Below are 25,710 nucleotides of genomic sequence, written 5' to 3' on the forward strand. Positions count from 1 at the left end.
AGTTGAAGACTATATTGTTCAGGAAACCGTTCCCAGGCATTGTGTCATTGGTGGGGTACAGACCGCCAGAAAGAGGCGCCAGGCAGGCACCTCTGCTGCGCAGCAGTGCCGCAGCAACCAGATTGTGCGATGCTGCTGTGCAGCAAAAAAGGAGCAGTAAAAAGAAGTTTCTTTTTGCTGTGCAGCTGCGCCGCAGCAAACCTGCAAAGACAGCCCGAAGGCCTCGCAGCTGCACAGCACTGTTTGGACACTGCGCAGCTGCGACGTCATAGCTGTGCACGCCATGTGGATGGTGCTGTGCAGCTGCGACGCCCTCGTTACGTGCGAGGGTTTCCGGGCATGTGGGCACTCCGCCCAACAGGCAACCCTCGCACATAACAAGGGCGTCGCAAAGGCCCATCTGTTGAGGGCCATTGTTTATCCCGTTGTTATCTGATATTTGATTTGATATTTGATATTTGATCTTTTTAATTTGTTGACTGCTTATTTTTATCTAATTCTATCTTGTATTATTATCTATTGTTTTATATGTATTTTGTAGAATGTATGCCATTGGCAGGTTTCATTTTTTATTGACTTTATTGTCTGTATGTACAGAGCTGTGTAAATCTACAGTGCTATTTAAATGAAATATAATAATAATAATAATAATAATAATAATGTCATCTGCATATTTTAATTGGTTTTCCTCAAACATGGAATTACAAGCAAATATAAAAAGACTATGTGAGTTTTGCATTTGTTTCAGATAGCCATAGATAATCAGTTTATATCAGATTAATATGTGCTTGAATTGACTGTAATGGTAATCTACACTAGGTACCAAGAATGTAAGAGCAGGACTTGGCAGATGCCTCTGATTAGTTAAGGAATGTTAAGGCACCCTCTTACAAAAGTGGTCATTCCCCTTGATGTTAGGATATTGTGATAAAGGGCCTGTACAGACAGGCCAAAATAAAGCTGCTTCAGGTCACTTTGGAGGTATGCTGTTTAAATGACACATGCATCTTAAAAGGCCAGAAAATGCACCAAAGCTGTGCTTCAGTCCTTAGGACTGGAGTGTGGCTTTGGCGCAGCTTCTGACCTCTTAGGATGCGTGCATCATTTAAACAGCATACCTCCAAAGTGACCCGAAGCAGCTTTATTTTGGTCTGTCTGTATGGGCCAATAGTTCTGAAAACATAATGGTTTAGAAAACAAAAATGATATTGTTCTTTTCACAGCATTGCTGGTAACAGGTATAATAATATACTGTAATGACATGATGGAATCTATACTTATCCAGAAACTGAGGAAACAGAAATATCAAAGCTCAGAAATTCAGGGGAACTAGTAGGAAGTAATGTTTTAACACGATGTATGTGTAATTGTAGTTTGGTGTTTTTTTATAGGGTGTTTAGTTTTTCTGTTTATTTTCTCGTATGATGGTTGCTTGTGTTAATGTTTTATGGATATATATGTTTATTGTTTCTCTTGTTATTATTTTGGAATTGTTTTCTTTATAAAAATTGTGGGGGGGGGGGGTCATACCAAGTCTAAATTGCTGATATTCAAAGTATTCATTTGGTTACATTTTTAAGTCAACCACTCTGATTCACATTTTCTGGACTAATACACTGACTGGAACACATTAATCCTTCAGTTTTCATGCTCCTCTGATTTTTTTTTTCATATAGCTCTTAACTGAAAGAAACTAACAAACAATACATAAAATATGTTAAGCTGCAATGCATACAAAGCATGTGCATTAGTATAAAATGACCACAAAAAACACACATAATTAGGAAACATGTTGCATGTGTATTATGCGGGGAGGAAATGTTCACACATTTTTTAAAAATCTGCAGATCAATGCAAAACAGGACAGAAGTGAACCACAATTTGAAAGATCATTTCAATACACCACAACCAACATTAACAAGTAATTAGCTCAGGATGAGGTTCCATTAAGAACAGCATCAAAAATAACAACATGCAACGAGAGCCGTGATTGTCCCAAAACAGAATGAGTTTTTAAGAGCTGAAGGTGCAATCCAGTATAGTTCAGCTCCGCAAATGGATACATTTATTCTTTATTTAAAATATTTGTGGATCACTTTTCTACCCACCATAGCTCCTAAAGCAACGTGCAATAAAATAAATAAAATATTGCTGTAAAACAATTAAAAACAGATTTTAAAATCAATAGTTTTACTGTATATAATTTATTTTTGTATTGGTAAGTTAATGTACAATGGGGCCTTTGTACTCACTGGGGTTTGTTACCCTGTGGATACCAAAATCTGTGGACGCTCAAGTCCCATTAAATACAATGGATATAAAATGGTTTTCTATATATAAAATGGCAAAATCAAGGTTTGCTTTTCAGAATGTGTGTGTGTATATATATATATATATATATATATTGAATATTTTCAAGCCATGGATATAGAAGACTGACTGTATTTTTGGCCACACCTAAAATCTAAAAGGAACAAAGCCAGACTGATTTTCTTTGGGAGAAAGTGACTTAGGGGCAATCTTGACTCAGTCTTGGAGTTTATCATGTCACCTCCCCACCACCCTTGCAGCGTAACATACTTCATAAGTTATTGGGGAGAGACAAAAAACATTGGCCTTCCAGATATTCTCACCTACCTTTCCCAACAGGTCAAGGCAGTATAGCCTTCTTGGTGGCTGCTGCCACACTTTGGAACTCCCTTCTGCAGGAAGCTAGGCTGGCCCTATCCCTGGTTGCCTTTCGAAGGCAAACTAAGGCATTCTTATTTAAGCAAGCATTCCACACATAATCATACTAGGGTGGCTTTTATGAAGCATGAGTGCTTTCGTTATCTCTTGAATTTTTGTATACCTTTTATATAATTTTATAATGCTTTTAGGTGATTTTCATTGTTTGAATTTTATTGTAGTGTTCTTAACGTGCTTTTTTGTCTGTGAGACACCTTGGGTCCCTTCTGGGAGAAAGGCAGCATACAAATTAAGTAAGTAAATAAATACATAAATAAATAATGGACTGTGAAACTGTTGTCCAGAAATTGAAGGCTTTCATGGCCAGCATCCATAGTTTTGTTGTGGGTTTTTCAGGCTATGTGGCCATGTTTTAGAAGAGTTTCTTCCTGACGTTTCACCAGCATCTGTGGCTGGCATCTTTCTGGTGAAATGTCAGGAAGAAACTCTTCTAAAACATGGCCACAGAGCCGGAAAAACCCACAACAAAACTATGTTGTCCAGAAATCTGGAGAACCAACAGTCCCCAAATACATCAATATGTTATAAAGATATTCTGGGAGCATGAGCATGAACATGACTTTGTTTTCTCTCTCTTCATAATAGCATACCTACAACTTCTCAGATCCAGTCACTTTATTTTCCTGCAGGCTGCCCTGTGTATATATGTGTGTGTGACAGATAGATAGATAGATAGATAGATAGATAGATAGATAGATAGACAGACAGAAAGACAGATAGCTGTTTCCATTCCATAATTAAGCTGATAGCAGGACTACACCTCAAAATCATGCATGAAAAACTCCCCAATTTGGCAGTGTCAACAAAAGCCGGAAACATGGGTGAACTGACTGTTAATAAGCCCCAGGAACTGGACTTTATTTAAAAGGTAAAAATTAATGTATTTAAGCAGATCAGAATGTATGTGATGTTAAAAGGTAAAAGGCAGAGAAAGTCCCTAAACACAATACCAGCTAACCTGATCTTCCTTGGCCACATGGATCATTAACTTGCTTGGTTGCATAAAATAGGTCTTTGCTCACCCCATCAGGCAGCTAGAAAATGAAATTTTTCAGGCCTTAAAAACACAAAATTGCTCTGCTTAAGCGGAAGCGTTTTGTTCAAATGCTGCCAGTTTCTTTCACACTTGCTAGCATACATTTGGCGCCTTCCAGGCGTTGCTGGACTGCAACTTCCATCAGCCCTGGCCACTGCCCATGCTGTATACAGCAGATGGGCATGAGAATCTAATAACATCTGGAACGCCACGTATACCTACCAATACTTGAGCTTTTTGAGACTCTTTGTTTTCGCATAACCAGTTGCTGTCAGTTACTGAACCAGTTAAGCCAGTCTTCACTGGCCACTAAAAGCAAATCAGAACCAAGGACTAATCTTTAATGGTTCAATTCCCTCCCCTTGCCTAGGTGGGATTTGCCACAGCCCTGTAGTGAGGATAAAAGAATTAGAACATGTTTTTGTCCACTGCAAAGTGCTACGGAAATGTTCATAATTATTATCAACACATTCTCTGGGGACCAAATTCATTTCCTCGTTTCTGCTTGGATGAAAGCAGGCCACAGACAGATTTATTTTAATAACAGGGGCAGGAGAAGAAAACGGTAGATGGGAATGAATTGCAACCCAAATGTTATTTTTCTTTGCCATTCAAACTTTTTTGAAAGAAGAGGGACAGAAGAATACAGAAAGCAGCAGTTACCAGTACCACCTTATGAGTTCTTTTTTCTTCCTTACATAGCAGAGATTTTTTTTCCATCCACATAAATCATTTTATTCTCATGCACTGAAACAGAATAAACTCTATGAATTTATAAGTTGTCAGGGTAACCGGGTTCTGCCTAACTCTATGCCTCCTCCTGATATGAATGAGGCATGGCTCATTGGGGGGGATGTTAAAATCCCCTAAAAGCCCAAAGCAGTGGGATGTTAATAGGATGCAAATACTGTTTTTCCCCAAATCAAATGAAGAAATTTTGCATACAACAACCAAGAAGAATGTAATAGTTAGGTGGGGAGAGTTAAATAATATAAATTTGGTTAAAATGGGGCACTTCTCCTCCCTCATCTGCTCCCTATTCCCCTCCCCCAAAAAACCCCCACATCTGACGTACCTTTTTATTAAATGGGCTCTGCTGTTGACATAGTTGGAATCAAATGAGTAGTTTTCAGTCTGAAAAGAATAGGAGAAAATAGTGCGGTTATATGCATGATTCATCAGCACTTCAGAATATCCAGAAAGATGTTAGTGGCTGTCTTATAGGTCAGTATGCCTTGACCTCTAGTTTGTTAACTTCTGTCCAGCCATGTCAGAACAATAGCACACACAGAACACCCTTTAAAAAAAATAATACCAAGGATTCAAGAGGTTCAAGAGGTGTAGTGGTTTGCTGTAAGTCAGTCTGCAAAGCTTTATTCATGAGAACAAAGTCCATCTATTCATCATAAAACATACATAATTTACTGAATTAGCAGCTTCATTTAGGTAGCTTTAAAAGAGAATCCACAGCTACTAGTAGGGATGTACAGATCTGATTCAGGTCACTTTCTATATCTGATCCATGACAGTTTAACATGAATCCAAATCTATACCATAGTTTTCTGTATAGTTCTGCAAATTCTATTAACATACATATGCAAAAACACACTTATTTTTGCATACAACTATGCCCAATTTACAGATTTTGTTTACATTTTTGTATGCATCCTTTGAAAATACATTTTGTATGAATCATTCCATAATATATGCTCTTTGTTAGTGCTCTCTCTATCCCTCTCCCTTTATCTCTCTCTTAGAAGCTTATCACACACATTATTTTCCCTGTTATGGGAACAGAAAGGGGACTCTCAGGGCTGCATGAGACCGGGGGGTAAACCAGATTTTATCGCACAGCAAATTGTCCTCAAAATGGCCCCGTTCCATTCCACGGCACCAAGCCATCCCCATTCAGTGCTGAGGGGCGCCATTTTGCTCAGTCAGAAAACTTCCGACCTGAACATTTAATGCTCCTCAGCACTGAATGGGGACGGCTTGGCGCCACGGAATGGAACAGGGCCATTTTGAGGACAATTTGCTGTGCCATAAAATCCATTTTTCCCGATCACACACTGCCCGACAGTCCCCTTCCTGTTCCTATAACGGGGGAAATAATGTGTGCAATAAGCTTCTTAGACACAATCTATACACCATCTTGTACCAGGTAACTGCACTGTAAAATGTGCTGAACACTTCAAATAAAATTCTCCAGCATCTTTTGTTACAGAGTCCAAAACACATTGCAGAAATAATCTAGTTTGAGACTGCTTTAACTGCTCTGGCTCAATGATAGGGAATTCTGGGAACTGTAGTTTTGTGAGACATTTACCCTTTGGCATCAGAGAGCTCTGGTGCCACAATAAACTACAATTCCCAGGAGTCCCTAGCACTTAGCCAGGGCAGTCTCAAACTGGATTATTTCTGCAGTATATTTTGGACCCAGGTCACAATGACTACAAATACATCTCAGTCCAAAGGCCATGTACCTTTTGAGTGTCACTTGTTGGGGGAGCAGGAACACAAGATATTCTATTTGTAAACAACCTGGTATAATACCTGGTATTATATGGACCAACCACAGATGCAAATGAAGAAGAAATTGAGTCTATGATTTAGTCCAGGAAGAAACTGACAACATACCATCACAAGATTTCAAACTAATCATTGGAGATTTGAATGCTAAAGTTGGCAACAAAGAAGAATCAAAAACAGTAGGAAGATTTGGATTAAGAACAAGAAACAAAGCAGGAGAGCTTCTGAGCCAACAATCTATTCATTGCAAATACCTGCTTCATACAACCAGATAGGAAACTATACACCTGGACATCACCAGATGGTAAACACAAAAACCAGACAGACTACATAACTGGGAGTAGACGATGGAGAAGCTCTATCTTTGTGGCCAAAGCCAGACCAGGAGCTGACTGTGAAGCTGACTGACATTTGGAGGAATGTGGCACATAGAAATAAAGGGACCAGGGATCGTTCTGTGGGTTTGGAACTATGGAATCAATTCAAAGCTCTCTCTATCTTATCAGGAGTGATGAAGAATAGCAACAAGAAGTTTTCTGACTGAGCAAAATGGCGCCCCTCAGCACTGAATGGGGATGGCTTGGCGCCGCAAAATGGAACAGGGCCATTTTGAGGACAATTATGCTGTCTTGGAGTCTTCTTCTTTGCAGGTTTTTAAATAGAAGCTGGATGGCCATCTGTCAGGAGTGCTGTGCCTTCCTACATGGCATGGGGTTGGATTAGATGGCCCCATACATACATACATACATACATACATGAGTTAATATTCCATCCCTCCCTCAAAAGTTGCTCAGGCTGATGTATGGTGTTTCCCTCCCCATACATGTTTTATTCAGACACAACAGCCTTGTAAGGCAGGCCAGGATGAGAAATGATAATTTCCACGATATCATCCAGTCATTTTCAATGCAAGATAGGGATTTTAACTTGAGCCACTCCAAGTCTGACACTCTAATCACTATATACAGGGATAGGCAAATCTGGTAGCCTCCCAATATTTTCTTCTACAACAGTCATTAGACCCAGACAGTGTGGTCCTTGATCAGGGGTTATGGGAACTGTAACCTAAAACAGTGGTTCTGAAACTCTGGTCCTCCAGTTGTTTTCAACTTCAGCTCCTATTCAACTAATATGGCCAATGCTCAGTAACTCTAGCAGATGAAGTCCCAAACATCTGGAGGACCAGAGTTTGAGAGCCATTGCTCCAAAACATCTGGAGAGCATCAGTTTGCCTAGTGCCATGTGCCAGGACTGGACCTAATAGTTTCAATACGCTACCCACATATCACTGCCATATTTTGCAGTGATTTTTTAATAAAAGCCTCCTTTTTGAAATATTTGCTCTCCCTGTACAATTTGTTTTAAAGAAGGAGTGTTCTCTTCTACCAGAAGCACAGCAGGAAATTTGGTAGCAGGCACTGCAAAAATGGCAAGGTGATGCCCAGCGTACTATACTGACTCTCAACTTCAAAGTACCACATTTTACTTCTGATGTAGCAAAATGCCATGTCTTCAACCTCCTGAGCTTCAGCCTGTGCTTCCCAAGAAAGAATTCTTGTATGTGTTCTTAAATTCTATAAACCTCTGAGTCTGTGTGCGTGTGTTAAAAGACATTCAAAATCTCCTGGCCCTGCTGATCATTCTATAAACATTTGGCAGAAATGACTGGCTGGTGACCACTGAACAGTTTGCACAGAAAATACAATGTGATCACACTCTGTTGCAAAAACTAATTGCTTTTTAATTCCCTGACGGGCCTGGTTTGGATGTGCCAATTTGACTAAAAGTTCAATAGGTGTTTTCTTATTAGCGTATAATTAGCATGCTAAAATATTTACCACATAGATATGTAAATGACAACCAAGGTAAATCCCAAGGTATAGGAGAGGGGGGAAATAAATAACAGCAGCTGCAGAGGTTACCCCCCCCCCAAAAAAAAAGAAACATTTTATTTGGTAGTAAACGCTTATGTGCAACGAGGTCGTCTGGGTTTTCTTACTAACTCAATGGCAAACTAGAAAATGCATTTCTGAAACCTGAAGGCTGTAGGATGGGTTGAAGAAGACAGATCAGTGCTCATGAGACACAGAGGGTTTCCAGCAGCTATGACAAATTTAAACTGGGCTGCTATCTCCACATTTCCTCTTTTTATGGTCAGAGCTGTGCACTTCTAATGACTTTGTAACTGGCTGGAATCAATGAGAGGCATGTTTCCTGGCATTTGCACAGGAATGAAGAAAAACTCTACATCCCTTGCCCAGCTTGACCTGCAGCTGTTAAAGGTAAAAAGGTTCTGACCTTTTAAAACACAGTTGGGAACTTACAGTTCACAGGCTGCACTTGTCTCTCCCCTCCACCAGTTTTTAGCCCATCACCAGTATCCCAGCACCAAATCTACTGGAACAGAGATGAAAATCTGTAACTTTTTGTTTAAGACAAGATATACACTTCCTAAATGCCTATTTTATGAGTAGAATGGTAGAAGCTTCCCAGAATCACCATTCTACCTATATGCAAGGTATGCAAAGACCATCCATCTTGTCTAAAGAAAAACTGTGCTTTTCCACTATCATAGTGACAACAGATGGGGCTGCAGTGGTGACAGATGGGGCCATTCTGCTCTAGGGCAACAAGAACCCAGTATTATGCCATGGCAGTTAAAGCAGTGTCAAACCAGATTATTTCTGCAGTGTGGATGCAGCCTGGGCCTCTCTTAGATAAGAATTACATTGCCTGGGAGCAGCCACCAAGAAGGCTCTCTCTCTCCCATGTCTTCACCCATTCTACCTGTAGTGGTGGTGGAATTGAGAGAAAGCCTTCCCCTGAAGAACTTCCAACTCGGGTAGATTTATTTAGGGAGATACAGGGTTTCAGATAGCTTGGATCTAAACCATATGGGGCTTTATAGGTCATAACCAACACTTTGAATTCTGCCAAGAAAGTAGCCAGGGAAGTTCTGTCAGTAGGGGAGTTCTGTGCCATAGTAGTTAAAATGATTGACTAGATTCTAGAGATCCGGATTCAACTTCCCACTGGGCCATGACTTTTAATGGGTGACTTTTGCAGGGTTATTGTAATGATTAAAATGGAGAAGAGAGCCATGCCCTACACAGGAGGGGAGATCCACCTTGCTTTATAGAAATGCTTGCCTTGCCCTATCCACTTTTGCACAATATGCTTATTTGTCTACATCTCTATCATGTCATCTTTGCTTGATTTAAGCCCCAAGTATTGTATAGTTCCCTAACCCTAGAGTTGTTCCAGTCCATTCTGGAAGTCATTTGGATTTTTTTAAAAAACATCAATATCCTTTTTGAGAAGTTACTGTTGTACACAGTACACTAAGTGTGGTCATATAAATTTGCATAACTGCATAATATTTGCAGTTTTATTTTTAATCTCCTTCTAACCAGCCTCTACGTGGAATTTGGCTTTTTTTTTTCACAGCAGTAGCACACTGGGTTGACATTTTCCTCAAGCTATCCACCAAAATCCCTTTATTGGTTTGTCACGCTAAAGCTCAGACCCTATTTACATGTAAGTGCAGTTAGAACTCTTTTATCCCAATGTGCATCACTTTATACTTGCTAATACTGCACATTTGTCATTTTAATGGCCATTCTCCAGTTTGGGGAGATAAGAGTCCCTTTCTTTCAATGTTTCCTTAAATTTCCCAGCGGAAAAACTGATTGAAAATCCATTTGAAATGATTCTATATTTTACCTCCTGCCCGCCCTCCCAACTTTCTCATAATGGCATGCAATGCTGTAAAGCAGTGATTCTCAAACTCTGGTCCTCCAAGCATTTTGGACAGTTCCCAGAAGCCTCAGCCAGCTTCTGGGACTCTGGGAGCTGAAGTCCAAAACACCTGGAAAGTCAGAGTTTGGGAATCACTGGCATAGAGGTAAACAGTGAAGTACTGGTCCTCATCATAACAGTTCCCATTGTCATATCACCAAGGAAAGTTCAAAAACCAAGTCAGCCATGCCAGTCTATGCCAGAAAACCAATTCTAGCAGTTGTGAAGCTAATGGGTCTCAGTTGCTCATTCAAGATCAAATCACCCTGAAAATGTTCACATCTCAACAGAGATAGCTCCCAACAATATTATTGCTGGAAAAATCCATGTTTCCTTTCCACTTCATCAATGTCAGCATTCTTTCTATGCTCAGAGGGAACAAGGAAGCCTGGCAGATTATATCATTACCCCTGCAAGTCCATGTGTCCTAGTGCTCCAGCTAGAAGCCCTGGTTCAACTGTACCCCCCTTTAGCAGGATGGGCCAAAGAAAGACATCATTATGCTCCATGCAACAAATGAAACCTTCACAACACTGGAAGCCTGAAAAATCTGGAGACTGAATATATCAACAAGATTTTAAGATTTCAAGATGCTTTCTACTGTAGTACCAATGCAATCTTCCTCTACCCTCCTGCAGAAGGGAAGTATGTCTTCATTTCCCATGTCTTGAGCCACTCTCACCCTTCAGAAGTCACCACAATCATGTGTTCACGATTTTTTTGTTGAATATTGTATATCTTTGTTGTTGTGTGCCTTCAAGTCTTATGGCAACCCTAAGGTGAAGGCAACATGGGGTTTTCTTGGCAGGTTTCTTCAGGGGGGTACCACTGCTACCTCTGAGGCTGAGAGAGTGTGACTTGTCCAAGGTCACCCAGTGGTTTACATGGCCAAGCCGAGATTTGAACCCTGGTCTCCAATCATAGTCCAATGCCCAAACTGCCATCTTTACTCCTTTCAAAACCCCATTGTTTCTGCTTCTTCTAAGAGCAGGTATGAAATGCAAAAGAACAGGAAAGAGAACAGCTTTAGTGTCACAGTCTATTAGGCTGTGGAAATGGTTCCCAAGGGAAAGCAACAGGCATTCTGCTTTGCCTGGCTTGTTCCAAATAGAGCTGGACAAAGCACTAAGGAATATCCAGCAAGGAACATGGTGTGTTGGCTAAGGAGATTTGACAGCTGTCCTGCCTTGGAAACTGCAGTTCTATTAGTAATAAGATCTCTTCAGAAGAAAGAAAGAAAGAAAGAAAGAAAGAAAGAAAGAAAGAAAGGTCCCAGTTCTCAAATTCTGGTAGAAAGACAGCCACAACCCTTTATTTTCCACCTAATATATAACCTCTTAGGAACATTTCCTTTCTCAACTGATTATGCTGCTATGAAGTTACAAAGTCTTCACAAACATTTAAACTGCTCCTGGTGAAAGTATCAACAACATAACATGGATAAATAATTCAATTTACAGAAAGGAAAGGTCTGGATAGGAGAAAGAATTTCATAAACTGCCTGAAGATGGCAGGGACAGAAAAGCAACTCTGGAGTGACAAAAAAAAGTGAGGCAAAGAAAGGGGAATATAGTTCAAGGAGTTAAGTGGGAAATAGATCTGAGCAAAAAACTGCCCAGAGTTTAGAGATAAGTGGGGTTGTTGCCCCTGTCAAGACCCAGGAAAAGTCCAGTAAGTGGATCAAGGAGGAAGACTGCAAACTGAGACCTTATTAATGTGGGTGGGGTGGGGCAGATTGACAGGTTGCATACCTGCAACTGTAATTCTTTGAGTAGTCATCCGTGAACTCACACAATTCAGATTTGAAACTAGGTTAACTGGTATCGACGTAACACTTCCCGAAATGGGAGGTTTCAGCCATATGCCTTGCTTACGAACTGGCTCAAAAAGAACCACTTGTTCAAAGCCATGCCTACTGCCTTCCTGGGTGGTATACCACTAGAAGATGTTTGCAGGGCTGCTGTGTGTCCACAACCATTGACCTTTATATCACATTACAGACTGGTTGCTCATTCCAGAACCGGTACAACCTTTGGGAAGGCAGGCTTTATTTTCCAGTCTGAAGTAAAGTTAGTACTCTTGCTTGCTCCCTGGGTGAGGGCACTATCGTTTTCATGTTTAATAAGCATGAGACAGAGCTGATGGTAGGAGAAGCAACTACCAAAAGGCTTATATCACTATTCTAGAAGGTTCCAAAGATGCACTGTCCGGGTGCAGATTACCCAACTGTCTGAGTCACAGAGATCAGAAAGAGTAGGTCTGTAATACCTAAGCCCCATCTCATGACCAGTGGTTATTTTATACGGATTAAACTAGCCAAACACACATACACACAATTTCAGCAACTAGACAAGGCATTGCCCAAATATATACAAGCCTATCCTTCCAACCTTAAGGTTTCAGACCCTTTTTAAAGAGTAATACAATGGTCCCTCCACATTCAATGGATTAGGGGTGAAAGACCCCTGTGAATATGAAAAAAACTACAAATAAAAAAGCACTATTATTTTTACTTCCTCTCTAGGAATCTCTCTAGGAATCTCCAGGTCCTCTAGTGCAACACTATGGTCTACATCTGCCAGACGTTGATCACAGAACCATACAGGAGGACCTACAAGTGCCTAGAGAAGTGTTTTCTCTAGGGGTTTCTAGGTTTTTCAGCACAACTCTATGGTCAACCTCTGACAGATTCCTAGAGAGAACATATTAATCAAAACCGTGAATAATCCACAAAAAATCAAAGCTGCAAATGTGGAGGGCCAACTGCAGATTCATGGAATTCCAAGCCAGGGCTTCTGGTTATGAATCATAGGAGTGTCTATATCACATTCCGTATCAGCATATCCTCATCCTATGGCTCTGACACATCCTATATTTAACAATGCACTGGGATGCATGGAAATCAGTTGAACCTTCAAAGCTCTTCTTCATGCAAGAACAACCTTTTGCTTGGCCTCTATTGCAATAATAAGCAAAGCAAAATAATTAATTAAAAATGCGTCTTCAGTGGCACAATGCATAAGGAAGAAGGCTGTGTCTCCTGCTGGCATAATCACAGTGGCAAGACGTGCAAGACTGGGACTGCGGAGGGTGTGCTGGTTGAGGCTCTGCTTCGGTTCCAAGATAATAAAGCTTAAAGCTGTGCTGGCTAGCTGTGACCTTTTTCAAAAATACAAACACAATATCTAATTTAAGAAAAACAGGAACCTCCCAGGGAGAAACACGTTATCTGCAGAAAGCTAGGGGGAGTCAGCCTCACCAACAGCACGCTTCTATTATTGCTTTCACTTTGTAATTATTGCTGTACAGTCAAGCTAGAGATTTAGCGCACAAAACAGTCCCTGCAATTCTGTCCTCTTCATTCTTGCAAGATGATTTTGAATATCAAAGCGCCTGAGGTCTCAGCAGGAAAACAGATGCGTGCTTTTTGTAAAATTACAGGGCTTCCAGTATCCAACACTGGGTTGTTGAGAGTGTTGCCAGCTCTGCTAGGATGATGCTGTTGCTTAAGAGGTTGTGACACAAAGTAGAAAGAGGAATGGCATCTTTGGTGGCAACTACAGAATACTATGGCCTGATGCCAATATGCAAAGGATTTGGGGGGAAGGATTTGAAGCAAGAGGTGGAAGGAATGTTTAGCCCTCCTCTGGCTTGCTGTTTTTCATTTGCAACTGCATGTTCCAAGACATTGCCAGTTAGGTGGGGTTGGAAAGAAGACAAAGAAGGTGTTGAAGGAGAAAAGAGTGGGGGGAGAGACAATTAAACACCATTAAACATTAATTTATGGAATTTACCGCTGCAAAAGGTGCTGACAGCCACCAGAATGAACATTCTTTAAACCAGGGGTAGGCAACTTTTTTGAGCCGGGCGACGGGTTGCTGTCCCTCAGACAACTGGGGGGCTGAAGCCAAAATGTAAATAATTAAATAATTTTTTAAAAAAATTAAATAAATAAATAAACCAGGACAAATGTTGGACAAAATTTTCAAATGGAGGACACACGAAAAAAAATGCTGGTTTTTTAAAAAATGTTAATATAAATGCATGTTTTTGAGGCTTCTATAGACAATTGCACCCCTTGCCTGCCTCCTCCTGATAGGCCAAAGGCCTCACACCCTCACGCGAGAGGCCAAAGGTTCCGGTGGCAATCGGCGGCAGGATATGGGCTGGGGCCGGTCCCAAGGCCTTGCCGGGCCGCATCCGGCCCACGGGCCGCAGGTTGCCTACCACTGCTTTAAGCAATAAATAGGCACTAAACTGACTAAACCAAGGCCAATATGTAGCCCACAAGGTTGCTTCTGCCATGCCTAATGCTTCCCCAGCATCCCTAAACAGCCCTTTTTTGACCAAAATATAAACAACGGCCCAAAACACACTGCAGAAATAATCTAGTCTGAGACTGCTTTAACTGCCCTGGCTGAATGCTAGGGAATCCTGGGAATTGTAGTTTATTGTGGCACCAGAGCTCTCTAACAGAGAAGGCTAAATGTCTCACAAAACTAAAATTCCCTGAATTCCCTAGCATTGAGCCAAGGCAGTTAAAGCAGTCTCAAACTGGATTATTTCTGCAGTGTGTTTTGACCCTGTCTCTCCTAAAAGGCTCCAAGAGTGACAGCTTCTCAAGACATGTGTTTCTTCTGCACTACAGTAATATTTTTAAACCGTTTTTCAAAATAAGCAGTTACTTATTGTTCTGAAGAATACCAATTTCTCAAAACTGGCATCCAGCAATTTCCAGATTGGTTTGTTGCAAGTCTGTGGGTCTCATAGTGAGAAAATTGGTCCCCCAAACCTGCTGAAACAGCCCCTCTCCAGGTTAGGGGCAATCCTGCTGAACACAAGGCAAGAGTGAGAAAGACAGGCAGCAACAGCTACAAATAATTGTTTGGGTGACGAGTGTGAAATCTGAAGGTGTCAGCCACAGCTGCTGGTGAAACGTCAGGAAAAAACTCTTCTAGAACACAGCATCATAGCCCCCCCCAAAAAAAAAAAAAACCCCACAGAAAACTATGGAAATAGGGATCTCTAGCATAGAATGATTATTATTCATACCAAACTGCAACATCCAGGATACTTACACTGCAGATATGATGTCACTTAGTTAGGCTTTAGCTATCACACTAAAAATTCATTATGAGTAACTCATGATGTATAACAAGTTATTTCCAAGATCTAGAGAAAAGCTATATTTTGACAGAGCCAAGTAATTCCTTCAGCCTGACCAATCATTCTTTCCCCAGGGCAACAGTTCTGAAGACCCTTCCATAGTGCTTTTCTTCTCCAAATCACTCCCTGAGATTTGAAAACCAAATGGCTTTTTTAAAAAAAAATGCATTTTTAAAAAAAGATCAGACATCATTCATAAACAAAGTGTGAAAGGGGAAGCGCCATAGAGATGAGGAAGAAGGCTTTAATGCCCTGGCTTCTCTTATGGGAGCCTGTGGCGTGATCTTGCGCTGTCAGATGGCTCCAAGCAAACTGGCCTCATCTCCACCTCCTCATGCCAGCTGCTAATGCCCAACTCATTCAGCTCCCACCTGTGCAAAATCTCTTTGAGTGCCAACCCTGCATGCCAGAGGGCATCTCTGTGTGTATATACATGCACGTACACACACAGGCCTGTCTCTCCCATGGAGGAGTCAGGGAATGGAAAGGACAGAGAAGAGTTCCAGAGTTGTTCTCTCTGTGTGCTTGGAGTTAAAGGATGAGCAGATGGGAATCTTCCTGTTAGACTCGAGGAAAATGTGCCATGCCTAGCAAGAACTATAAATAAAGGCCACACGTCTTAGGGGCTGGGGGGGTGGCATTTGCAGGAAAGCACTATACAAGACAACATTTACATGACTGAAAACAAATGGTATTTTGTACTTCACTAAGGCCAAAGATGGGCAATTTGTGCCCTTCTGGGTGTTGTTGGCTTTCATTCCCAGCTGGGAGCTGCAGTCCTGTAATAACCGGAGGGCCACAACTCTGAGCTGGTATAAGGACACTGACTTCTCTTCACACCATTCATGCAGTTCATTAATACATAAAAGTAAAGAAAAATGCTGAAATCGTCAAAATATACATACAAAATTGCAAAACAAACATTGCCAATGTTTCTAATAGAAAAGTACATATGTAACCACATGAAGAAGTTTGTTCATTCCAGAGGTAGGGTATAATCTATACTGTGCAGTTATATCAGCTTCATACTGTTTTGACTGTCATGGCACCTCATCACAATATAAATCTAGGCATGTAGCCATGACAGTTAAAGTGGCATGAAACTGATGTAAGTGTATAGTGCAGATATACCCTTAGAATGTTTACTGTAAATGGTTAACAAATAGAAACAAAATAAGTTTATTATCAATAAGCATATCCAATATGATTTTGTAGATTCCACGTATTTAATCAGAGACCACTGTTCCATCTTAAAAGTTGTATTCCCTCCATGCTACAGCATTAAACCAGGCCTACTGACTCAGCTGGACCCATCACTAAGCCTCTGATAATTTCTGGATCAATTCATCTATAATAAGAGCTCAGTTCTTTTTCTGGAACAGATGATCGTCCAGCGTTTTCCTCCACAAGCACGAAAGTGTTAAGTTTGTTATCTTTAATGCAGTGCCCATATCTGCATAATGCCTTCAAGACTATGTGATACTCAGTTTCTTGTTATCCCTGTATGCTCACCCATCTGGACATAATCCCTAAATGTGCAACAGTGCTTCTAGATAGAAGTAGCAATGGACATTTAAATGAGTATGTAAGAATTTATAAATATTCATATTGGCAAGTGCTTGAGCAACTGTTTTTTCTTGTTAGTCTTGGGACACTTTGTTTTGTGGCTTCAAGTTGTTTCTAACATATGACAACCCTATGGTGCACCTATCACAGGGCTTTATTGGCAACATTTGTTCAGAGGGGTTTTTGCCTTTGCTTTCCGCTGAGGCTGAGAGAGTGTGACTTGCCCAAGGTCACCAGGTGGGTTTCCATGACTTAGTGGGGATTTGAATCCTGGTATCAAGAATCAAAGTCTAACACTCAGACCACTACACCAAGCTGGCTCTCTTGAGACACGACTGTAAGCTTTACTGGGAAGGGCAGCTACAATTTAAAAACTCACACAAAGTCAACTTCGTTCAACTGTGTTCTGAAGTAACTTTCATAGAATCATAAAATCATCAAGTTGGAAGAGGCCACAAGGGCCATCCAGTCGAACCCCCTCTGCCATGCAAAAACTCAAATCAAAGCACTCCCAATAGATGGCCATCCAGCCTCTGTTTAAAAACCTCCAAAGAAGGAGAGTCCACCATTCTCCAGGGGAGTGTGTTCCACTGTCGAAAGCTATTACTGTTAGAGGTTCTTCTTAACGTTGAGAATCTCTTTTCCTGTAGCTTGCATCCATTGTTCTGTGCCCTCATCTCTGGAGCTTCAGGAAATAAGCTGGCTCTATCCTCAATATGATATCCCTTCAAATATTTAAACAGGGCTATTATATCACTTCTTAACCTTCTCTTCTCCACGATAAACTTAACCAGCTTCCTAAGCCACTCCTCATAGGCATGCTTTCCAGACCGTTTATTATTTTGGTCCCCCTTCTCTGAATACGCTCCAGCTTGTCAATATCCCTCTTGAGTTTTGGTGACCAGACACATGATTCAAGGTGAGGTCTGACCAAAGTAGAATAGAATGGCACTGTTACTTCCCCTGATGTAGACACTACACTCCTTTGATGCAGTCTAGTATCATATTGGCTTTTCTCACATTGTTGAGTCATGTTCAGCTTGTGGTCTACTAGGACTCCTGGAGCCTTTTCACATGTACTGTTGTCAAGCATCCTGTATCTGTACATTTCATTTTTTCCCTTAGTGTAGAACCTTACATTTCTCCTCATTTTCTTAGTTTTGGCCCAGCTTTGAAATCTATTGAGAGCAGTTTTAATTTTGATCCTGTCCTCTGAGATATTAGCTTCTCTTCCTAATTTGGTGTCATCTGCAAATCTGATAAGCATGCTCTCTATTCTTTCATCCAAGTCATTGATAAAGATGTTGAATAGTACTGGGCCCAGGAAAGGGCCTTGTTCCACCCCACTAGTAACTTCTCTCCAGGATGAAGAGGAGCCATTGCTGAGCACCCTCTGGGTTCGTCTGATCAACCAATTACAAATCCACCTAACAGTTTGCATTGTCTAGGCCAATGCAATTTTAGGCTGTATCAAGCCTTTCTAGCAAGCCTGAACTCATTCTGCACTTTACCCTTTCTAACTTTGCCCTCTACACTTGTTAGATATTTATTTGAATTCCTCTTTGAATTCTCTCTTTTTCCATTTCTTATACAAGTCCCTTTTAAAACTTAGCTCAGTTGAAAGTTCTTTAGTCATCCATCCTGGTTTCTTGAGATATCTCCCATTTTTTCTATTTCCATCTGTCCAAAACTCCCTCCTCTTTTAGTATTCCTGACCAGAGTATTTCTCTGCAGAGGGAGATAGGGACAGTCTGGAAATAGTGGCAACCAGTGAGTGGCACCCACAGAATTACTTCAAAATTCAAAATTTCTCACAGACCCCTCAAATATCAGAGATCCCCATGACAAGTGAATAAAATAATAGCAGGATGATTTTTCCCCCCTTCTTCTTCCCAAGGTAGGGAGCAGTATAAAATAGCATTGTATCCTGCTCCTTTCCTAGAACTGGGACTCAGAGCAGCTCAACAATATTAAAAGAACAATACTCTGGTCCCTTCCCTTAGGCGGGGGATCCGTTCCGGACCACCACCCTGCATAAGGGAAATTCTGTGTATGCTCAAGCCCCATTAAAGATAATGGGGGTTGTGCCTGCGGCGGCATGCAATAGCATGCCCGCCATTATTTTTTCCGGCGCATGGCGCTGCTTCTTCCACCACAGCTTCCAGTGTATGCTGGATGCCATGTAAGGTGCACCAGCGTATGACGTGGGTGCATTGTACAATTAAAAACATAGAAAAGAGATGCATTAAAAAGAAATTACATTATTACAATATTAACATAGATTGATAGTTAAAGAATAAAATACATCATCATCATTATTATTATTATATTTGTTATCATCAATACAAGCAAGTGCAGAGCACCAGCTTGTTCATACCCACCTTCCTGGTTCACAAGCACAGAGACAAACAGATCCTTGACATCTGTCAACAACACTGGAGTATTACTTAGGTGCTCATTATTGCTAGTCCCAGGAAGAGTATTGTCTACTGAATCAAGGAAACCTACTTAAGGGTTGGCTTTGATACAGTGGGTCTAGTTGGGAATAATAACTGGATTAAGGCCATGAGGAAGAGAAGTGCACTAGTCCTGGACCTCTTGTGTGCAGAGCAACAGTCTGAAGAAGAGAGCCTCTTCTATACAGGGAAGCATTCCGGGAGTTCTGTTTTTTAGAGACATGGACTGAGTGAGGGATGTGATGGTTCAAGTGGTTAAGATGCTAACTCTGTTGATTGCAAGATTGGTAGTTCGAGGCCCGGGTGCCACATGATGGTGTGAGTTCCCATCACTAGTCCCAGCTTCTGCCAACCTAGCAGTTTGAAAGTATGCAAATGCAAGTCGATAAAAAGGTACCACTCCGGTGGGAAGGTAACAGCGTTCTGTGCAATCATGATGGCCACATGATCACAGAGTAGTCTCTGACAATGCTGGCTCTTCCGACTTGGTAATGGAGATAAGCGTCACGCCCCTATGTTCGGACACGGCTTGACAACTTTGTCAACGGGGAATACTTTTCCGTTTCCCTTTCCCTTATTGAGTGAACAACCCTCAGATATAGTAAAGGCTCTCCTGTTTGGACTGCAGCTCTCCATATGAGGAAAGCACAGTAAGGCTAGTGTATTTCTCCTCCTCACACATTCATTATGGATGCCTGAATAGGATGACTATTTTATTAACTCTATACGTACATTGGGCAGTATGTTTTCTAGACCTCTTCTCTCACATCTCTCCATGTGTTACATTCAATGTGTACAGGAGAAGAGGTTCACAGCCAATGGCTCCAAGCCCTGACCTGCATATCATGGCCACTGCTACTGCCCTGTCATGTCCACAGGTTGGGGCAGAACAAATGAAAGTGCCTTACATGTGCACAACTATATGTGCAAAGGATAGGGCCAGGGAACATGAAGGTACTGGTGGACTGCAACTCCCACCTGCCCCTAATTAGCATAATCAATGGCAAGTTGCAGTCCAAGATCAGGGGAAATACACATCCCTGAAGGATATACCACTAGGAATCATGGTTGCATGTTGCAAGCACAAGCACTATACCATTGTAATAAAAAGTTAAACTGCAAAATATTTCAGGGGAAAAAACAGGGTAAAATCAATGTGACATCCTGGATCTCAGGATGTAAATCTCTACTTGAAATTGAACTTAAAAAGCAAATTCCTCTTACCAGGGAATGCACACACTCACAAAAACTCTCTCTCACACACACACACATACACATGCAGAGGGAAACTTCGGGAGTCTGATTGTTACAGACAAGCATTTTAACAGCAGTTCCATCAACGAAAAAGCCTGAAGCCCCCATGCAGCTTACTAATATATAATTTCTCAAAGTGCTCTTAGCTGTTGTCTTAGCAACAGAAAATACAAATATATCAACAGAAACCTTCTGCAACAGCCATCAAGCAGGGACAATTTTAGACATATTAATCTATTTATTTATTTATTTTGACGTCATTACTGCTTTCTGAGGGAGAGAACAATGATGTTAATTAGAAACAAAAGCCTCATTAGCCACTCAAAAATTCTTCCACAGTTTCATATTGTTGGACCCTGGCCAAACCAGTAAAAAAGTACTTTTATACTGGAAAAAAATGTTTTTGTGTAGGGCTTTTTATAGAGACAACGTATTGGAGGAATTTTCTATTCATAGAATCAAAAATGTGTATGTATATAAAAAGCCACGTCAAACGTTCACATTTTTCTCTGGGATCTTGATTCTAGGTCTGTGAATAATAATTTTAAAAGTAAATAACCAAGCACTACAAGCAGGTCTGACTCCATATCTGAAGGAGCCCTCAGCAAAGTATGCTCTTCAGGCTATCTGTTACATGATGCCCCTACAGACCCAAGAGAAGGAGTACAGTCCTGATGAACTCTTTGGAAATGCTGGGACCCTTGTAGCTGCCCAACAATGCTACTGGAGCTGGGTGAAATGGGAATCTGCCTTTTGACAAAGCAAATTTCTAGATCTCAAGGGTGTGGTGAACAATCTTGCATGTCTACAATCGGTGACTGGTGATGTCTGAGAAGTTAGGGCAAAAGATTTGTGGTCAGTAGGTATAGTTTCAGTGACTGAACTAGTGCTATGGCCAACTGGTAAACAGTAAATCAGAGAGGAAACAGGGGAAATTATGACTACATCAGGAAAAATGCAGTTTTGGCGATACTTATCACATGACACCTCCAACCCATAGCTTCTTTGTCCCCGACCTGTCATTTTTCACTGATGGGGGAGACCCGCCAATAACCTCCCAATCATGCAAGTCCCTAGATGTGAAACATCACTGCCTACAAGTTGCATGATTGGCCTTCACATGCTATCAGTGTCCCCTCCTCTCCCCTTGTCCCCTCTCCTCCCCCACTATCCCCAAATAGCTTGAGTCCCAGTTGTTGTCTTTGTTTTATTTTCTTTGTTAAAAAAAATGTAACTTGCAGTAGATTGCAGTAGAATTTTATTAAAAAGTGAGGAATAATAATAATAGAAAAATAAAGCATAATGGGTAGAGCATAAGGCAGAGAGGCAGGGGTAAGAGAGTATCAGTTGTGATTCAAAGACATGTGATACTGGCTGCTCTGAACGCGGTATATTCTTCTTATTATTATTTTTTACTGATGTAATTGCTACATGAACCTGGCTCTTATGGTAAAGCCCAGGAACAGACAAAGAAAGGATGACCCCGTCTACATTTGGTGCTAACACTGCTCACTACTGGCTGCAGCCTGCAATTGATTATTGCAGAGGCAATGTTATTCTCAACAGGAAAAATGTTCTGCAGAAGCCCAATTAGAGACTTCAGGGTAGTAACCACTCTTCCCTGAGCAAATAACTAGCCCATTCCATCTGAATTACACAGAAACAATACATAATTAGCATTGAAGTATTATTTATGGGGAGGTGTTTTCAGGTTAATCACCGAAAATGCCCCTTTGCAATGGCTAGTGTCAATGAAGGACACCAACCCAAGACTTACAAGATGGTATCTCGCATTACAACCCTATGCATTTTCTATTGGTCCCCAACATGATAACACTGTTGCTTTCTTCCCAACAGGGCATTTGGATGTCTGAGGATGAGACAGCACTCTTGGCCCGGGGGATATACGATGAGACAGAGGGGACCCCGGACTGTCTTGAAGGAGCAGGAGAAGGAATGCTAGACTTAGACAGGGGACAGGACTAAGGCTCTGAGCCTTCTTCTGCCCTGCCTTCAACACCACCAGCCAGCTCCAAGCCAAACTGGGAGGCTGCCTGTGCCTTTTCCCACCAAGGCAACAGCTGAGGCTGTTTAATATTGTTTTTCAGGACCGGGACGGGAGGGGGGCGGGTTGAGAATAGGGATTAATATCCAATTGTATCTGTTTTGCCATGTTAATTGCTATGCTTTTTTTTTACTATTGTTGTGAATTGCTATCTATTTCTTCGCTTTTTATTGTTAGTGTGATTTGCCATGTTATTTGATTCTTATTGTTATTTGCTATGTATTTCTTTACATATTGTATTATTAGAAGTTGTTATTTTATAATTTTTGCTGCTATTGATTTTAGATTGTACGCCATAGGTGGGTTTTATCTGTATCTTGGTTGATATGTAAAGCGCTGTGTAAACTTACAGTGCTATATAAATAAACTATGATAAGAAGAATAAGAATATGAATAAGAAAAGATAGAAGAGGAAAGGAGACAGGATGCAGAGGACAAGTAACTATGGAAGCTAACCAACACCCCGGTGAGAATATAAGGGAGGGGGGCATGGGCTCTGCCACAGTTTCCCATCCAAGCACTAATCAGGACTGACCTTTCTTAGCTTCTAAAATCAGTGAACACTGGTTAAGTTTGGAGTAACATGTAGACACATTAAAAGTGCAGCTGACATACCCACACAGCTTGATTTCAGCACATATTCCCTGCTCATCACATTGTTCACCTTCTGTTTTTAATCAATTTGTTGCCTATTTTGCAACTTCACTGCACAATTTATATGTGTGATTTATCCCTGTCACATAAAATAGTGAGCATTTTCCTGAGAATTAAAAGAACAATGGAGTGCTGTCCACACAGCTTAGTGCTGCCACCTTTAACTGTTTGTACCATCTGAATGGATCATCAAGCAGATAAGCTATTTAAAAAACTACCCATTAGCAATCAATTAAGATACCCATTCCTAAATCTGGCCTTCCATTCTTCATTTTTAAGTCTCCATGTTTATGCATCTGCTACCCTGAATAGAGTAAGATTCTCAGATGTATATGCCTGTGTGTTTGAAGACATAACGTATACATTCAACTATAAGTTGACCTCATATATAATTCGAGGGCAAGTTTTGGGGCCAGAATTATGGATTTTGATATGACCCATGGATAAGGCAAGGGTAAAAGTTAGGGACATTTAATGAAGGATGTAAAGGATGAAGCTAAGGAAAACAATGCCAAAGAACTTACGAAATTCCCCAGGCATAACTATTTGTGCTCAAACTAAAGAATGGATGAATGAGAGAGTAGAAGGGAGTCAGTGCTACCATGGCCCATTAAACTCTTGCCCTTCACCATGTGTGTGTTTGTGTGTGTGTCTGTGTGTGTTAAAATACAATACTTACAGTGACCCATAGATAAGTCAACTCAAGTTTTGGGGTCAATTTTTTAACCTAAATTTCTATACATATACTTGAGTATATATAGCAAGTAGTCAGTACCAGCTCTAGATCTGAAGAGGTCTTTGGGAAAAGTGTATTTCACTCCCCTGTGTAGCAGCAGCCCCAGGCTGTGCACTTTCCTGGTGATGAAGCATTGTAGGAAATTAAACTTGCACCCCAGAGGTGCAGGGTTTACATTTTGTACTGTGCCATGGAACAAGGCTAGGATGTAGAAGGCTAGGCCACTGTAGGAAATTTAAAATGCTCACAGACAACCAGGACAGTCAAGGCAAGTGCCAATGCTGGCAGACCTCACTAGGGTCAGGCCTGAGGACATTGAATATGGTTGCCCACCCTGCATGAAATTCACATAATGAGTGTCATAAGGGCAAGACTTGGGGGCAAGGATCCACACAGCAGAATAAGTTAGATCCTGCCCCAAAATGCAGTAGAACAGACCTACCCTCATTGGATGTAAGTGAAATTATATACCATCTATATTACCATCTACAGAGGTGGGGGAGGATTATTAAATCCAGGGTCTAAAATTGCCTAAATGCACCACTACACTTTGTACATTTTCTGAAGGGAGTACAAATATACACCCTACAATTTTGTTTATCATGTAACATGTGGAGCTGGCTTCCTAGAAATAGCTGCTAAAAAAGACAGCATAAAAATTACAGAGCTCGCCTTACCCTCCCTCACCACAACCTTTTCTCTGCACGCCTGAAGAAGAAAGCTAGCATGTCTTCCTTTATTATCAAACAAACAACACAGGCCTTTATCCAATGCCAAATCCCAGATCTGTCTCACTTGTATTAGTGCAAATCCCACAGAAAACTAACCAGGCGCATGCATGCACAAACACAATTTCATCTTGGCCCTGCCTGTATCAAGATGCATGTATTCATCATGAAACAGGTGTTTTGAGTTTACGTCAGGCCTGCAGGCATACTCGAAGTCAGCGCACAAAAAAGTCAAATCGTTCGGCAGCAGCACACAGGGCTTTCTCAGTCGGAAAAATCCCAGCATGTAATATCACTTCAATCATACCCCATCCCTTGAATGTCCACCTGCATTTCTGTGGGCCAATCACTCATGAAACAGCAAAACCTCATGCATGTTTATTCCAAACTATGATGATATCCATGCCAACCTTTAACTGTTATGAGTACATGTAAAACTAAATACATGCACTAAATCAAAACATCTGGCCTTATTTGGAAAACATGGTAATTTCCAAATGCAATTCAAGCTAGCCCTGGCCTCAATTCCTGACCATTGTTCACCCAGGTTCACCAGACTGACCCAGGCAAAAATGTACCTGACTCTAGAAGAGGAATTGCACATTGTGCTTCAGGCATGACCCTTCCAACTACTCACCAAAATAAAAGGGGCCAGTGAACCACACATTCTACTCTAACAATGACCAGATTTTTTAGGAATAACATACGCAGGACACCCCTTCCTTAATATCAAGAGTCCTAACACGCTATTTAGTGTAAGTGTGCACACACGCATTTGCCATAGCACACACAACAATCCTGATTTTCCTAACTTTTAAAAACAAAATAAAAATAGCTTTGGTGATTGCATAGGCGTGGTGTGCAACTGCCATGGGTAGGGGTGTCACATCAGCTATCTGAGAAATTGTGGAAGGTTGTACCTGCCTTCCACTCCCCTTGCACACACTCCAAAATTAGCCACACACTCCAAAATT

General features: G+C 41.1%; 1 protein-coding gene across 3 annotated transcripts in view; it reads right to left on the bottom strand.

Moving 5' to 3' along the window:
* PCDH19 (protocadherin 19) overlaps positions 1–25,710 on the bottom strand; it is a 164,393-nt gene that overhangs the window by 75,038 nt on the left and 63,645 nt on the right. For all 3 annotated transcript variants that reach the window (XM_042480352.1, XM_042480350.1, XM_042480353.1), the window contains exon 3: positions 4,860–4,918. In XM_042480352.1, the coding sequence (XP_042336286.1) occupies positions 4,860–4,918 (59 nt within the window). The remainder of the gene's footprint in view (positions 1–4,859; positions 4,919–25,710) is intronic.

This window comes from Sceloporus undulatus, chromosome 7, assembly GCF_019175285.1.
Source record: "Sceloporus undulatus isolate JIND9_A2432 ecotype Alabama chromosome 7, SceUnd_v1.1, whole genome shotgun sequence".
In the NCBI taxonomy this organism is placed as follows: Eukaryota; Metazoa; Chordata; class Lepidosauria; order Squamata; family Phrynosomatidae; genus Sceloporus; species Sceloporus undulatus.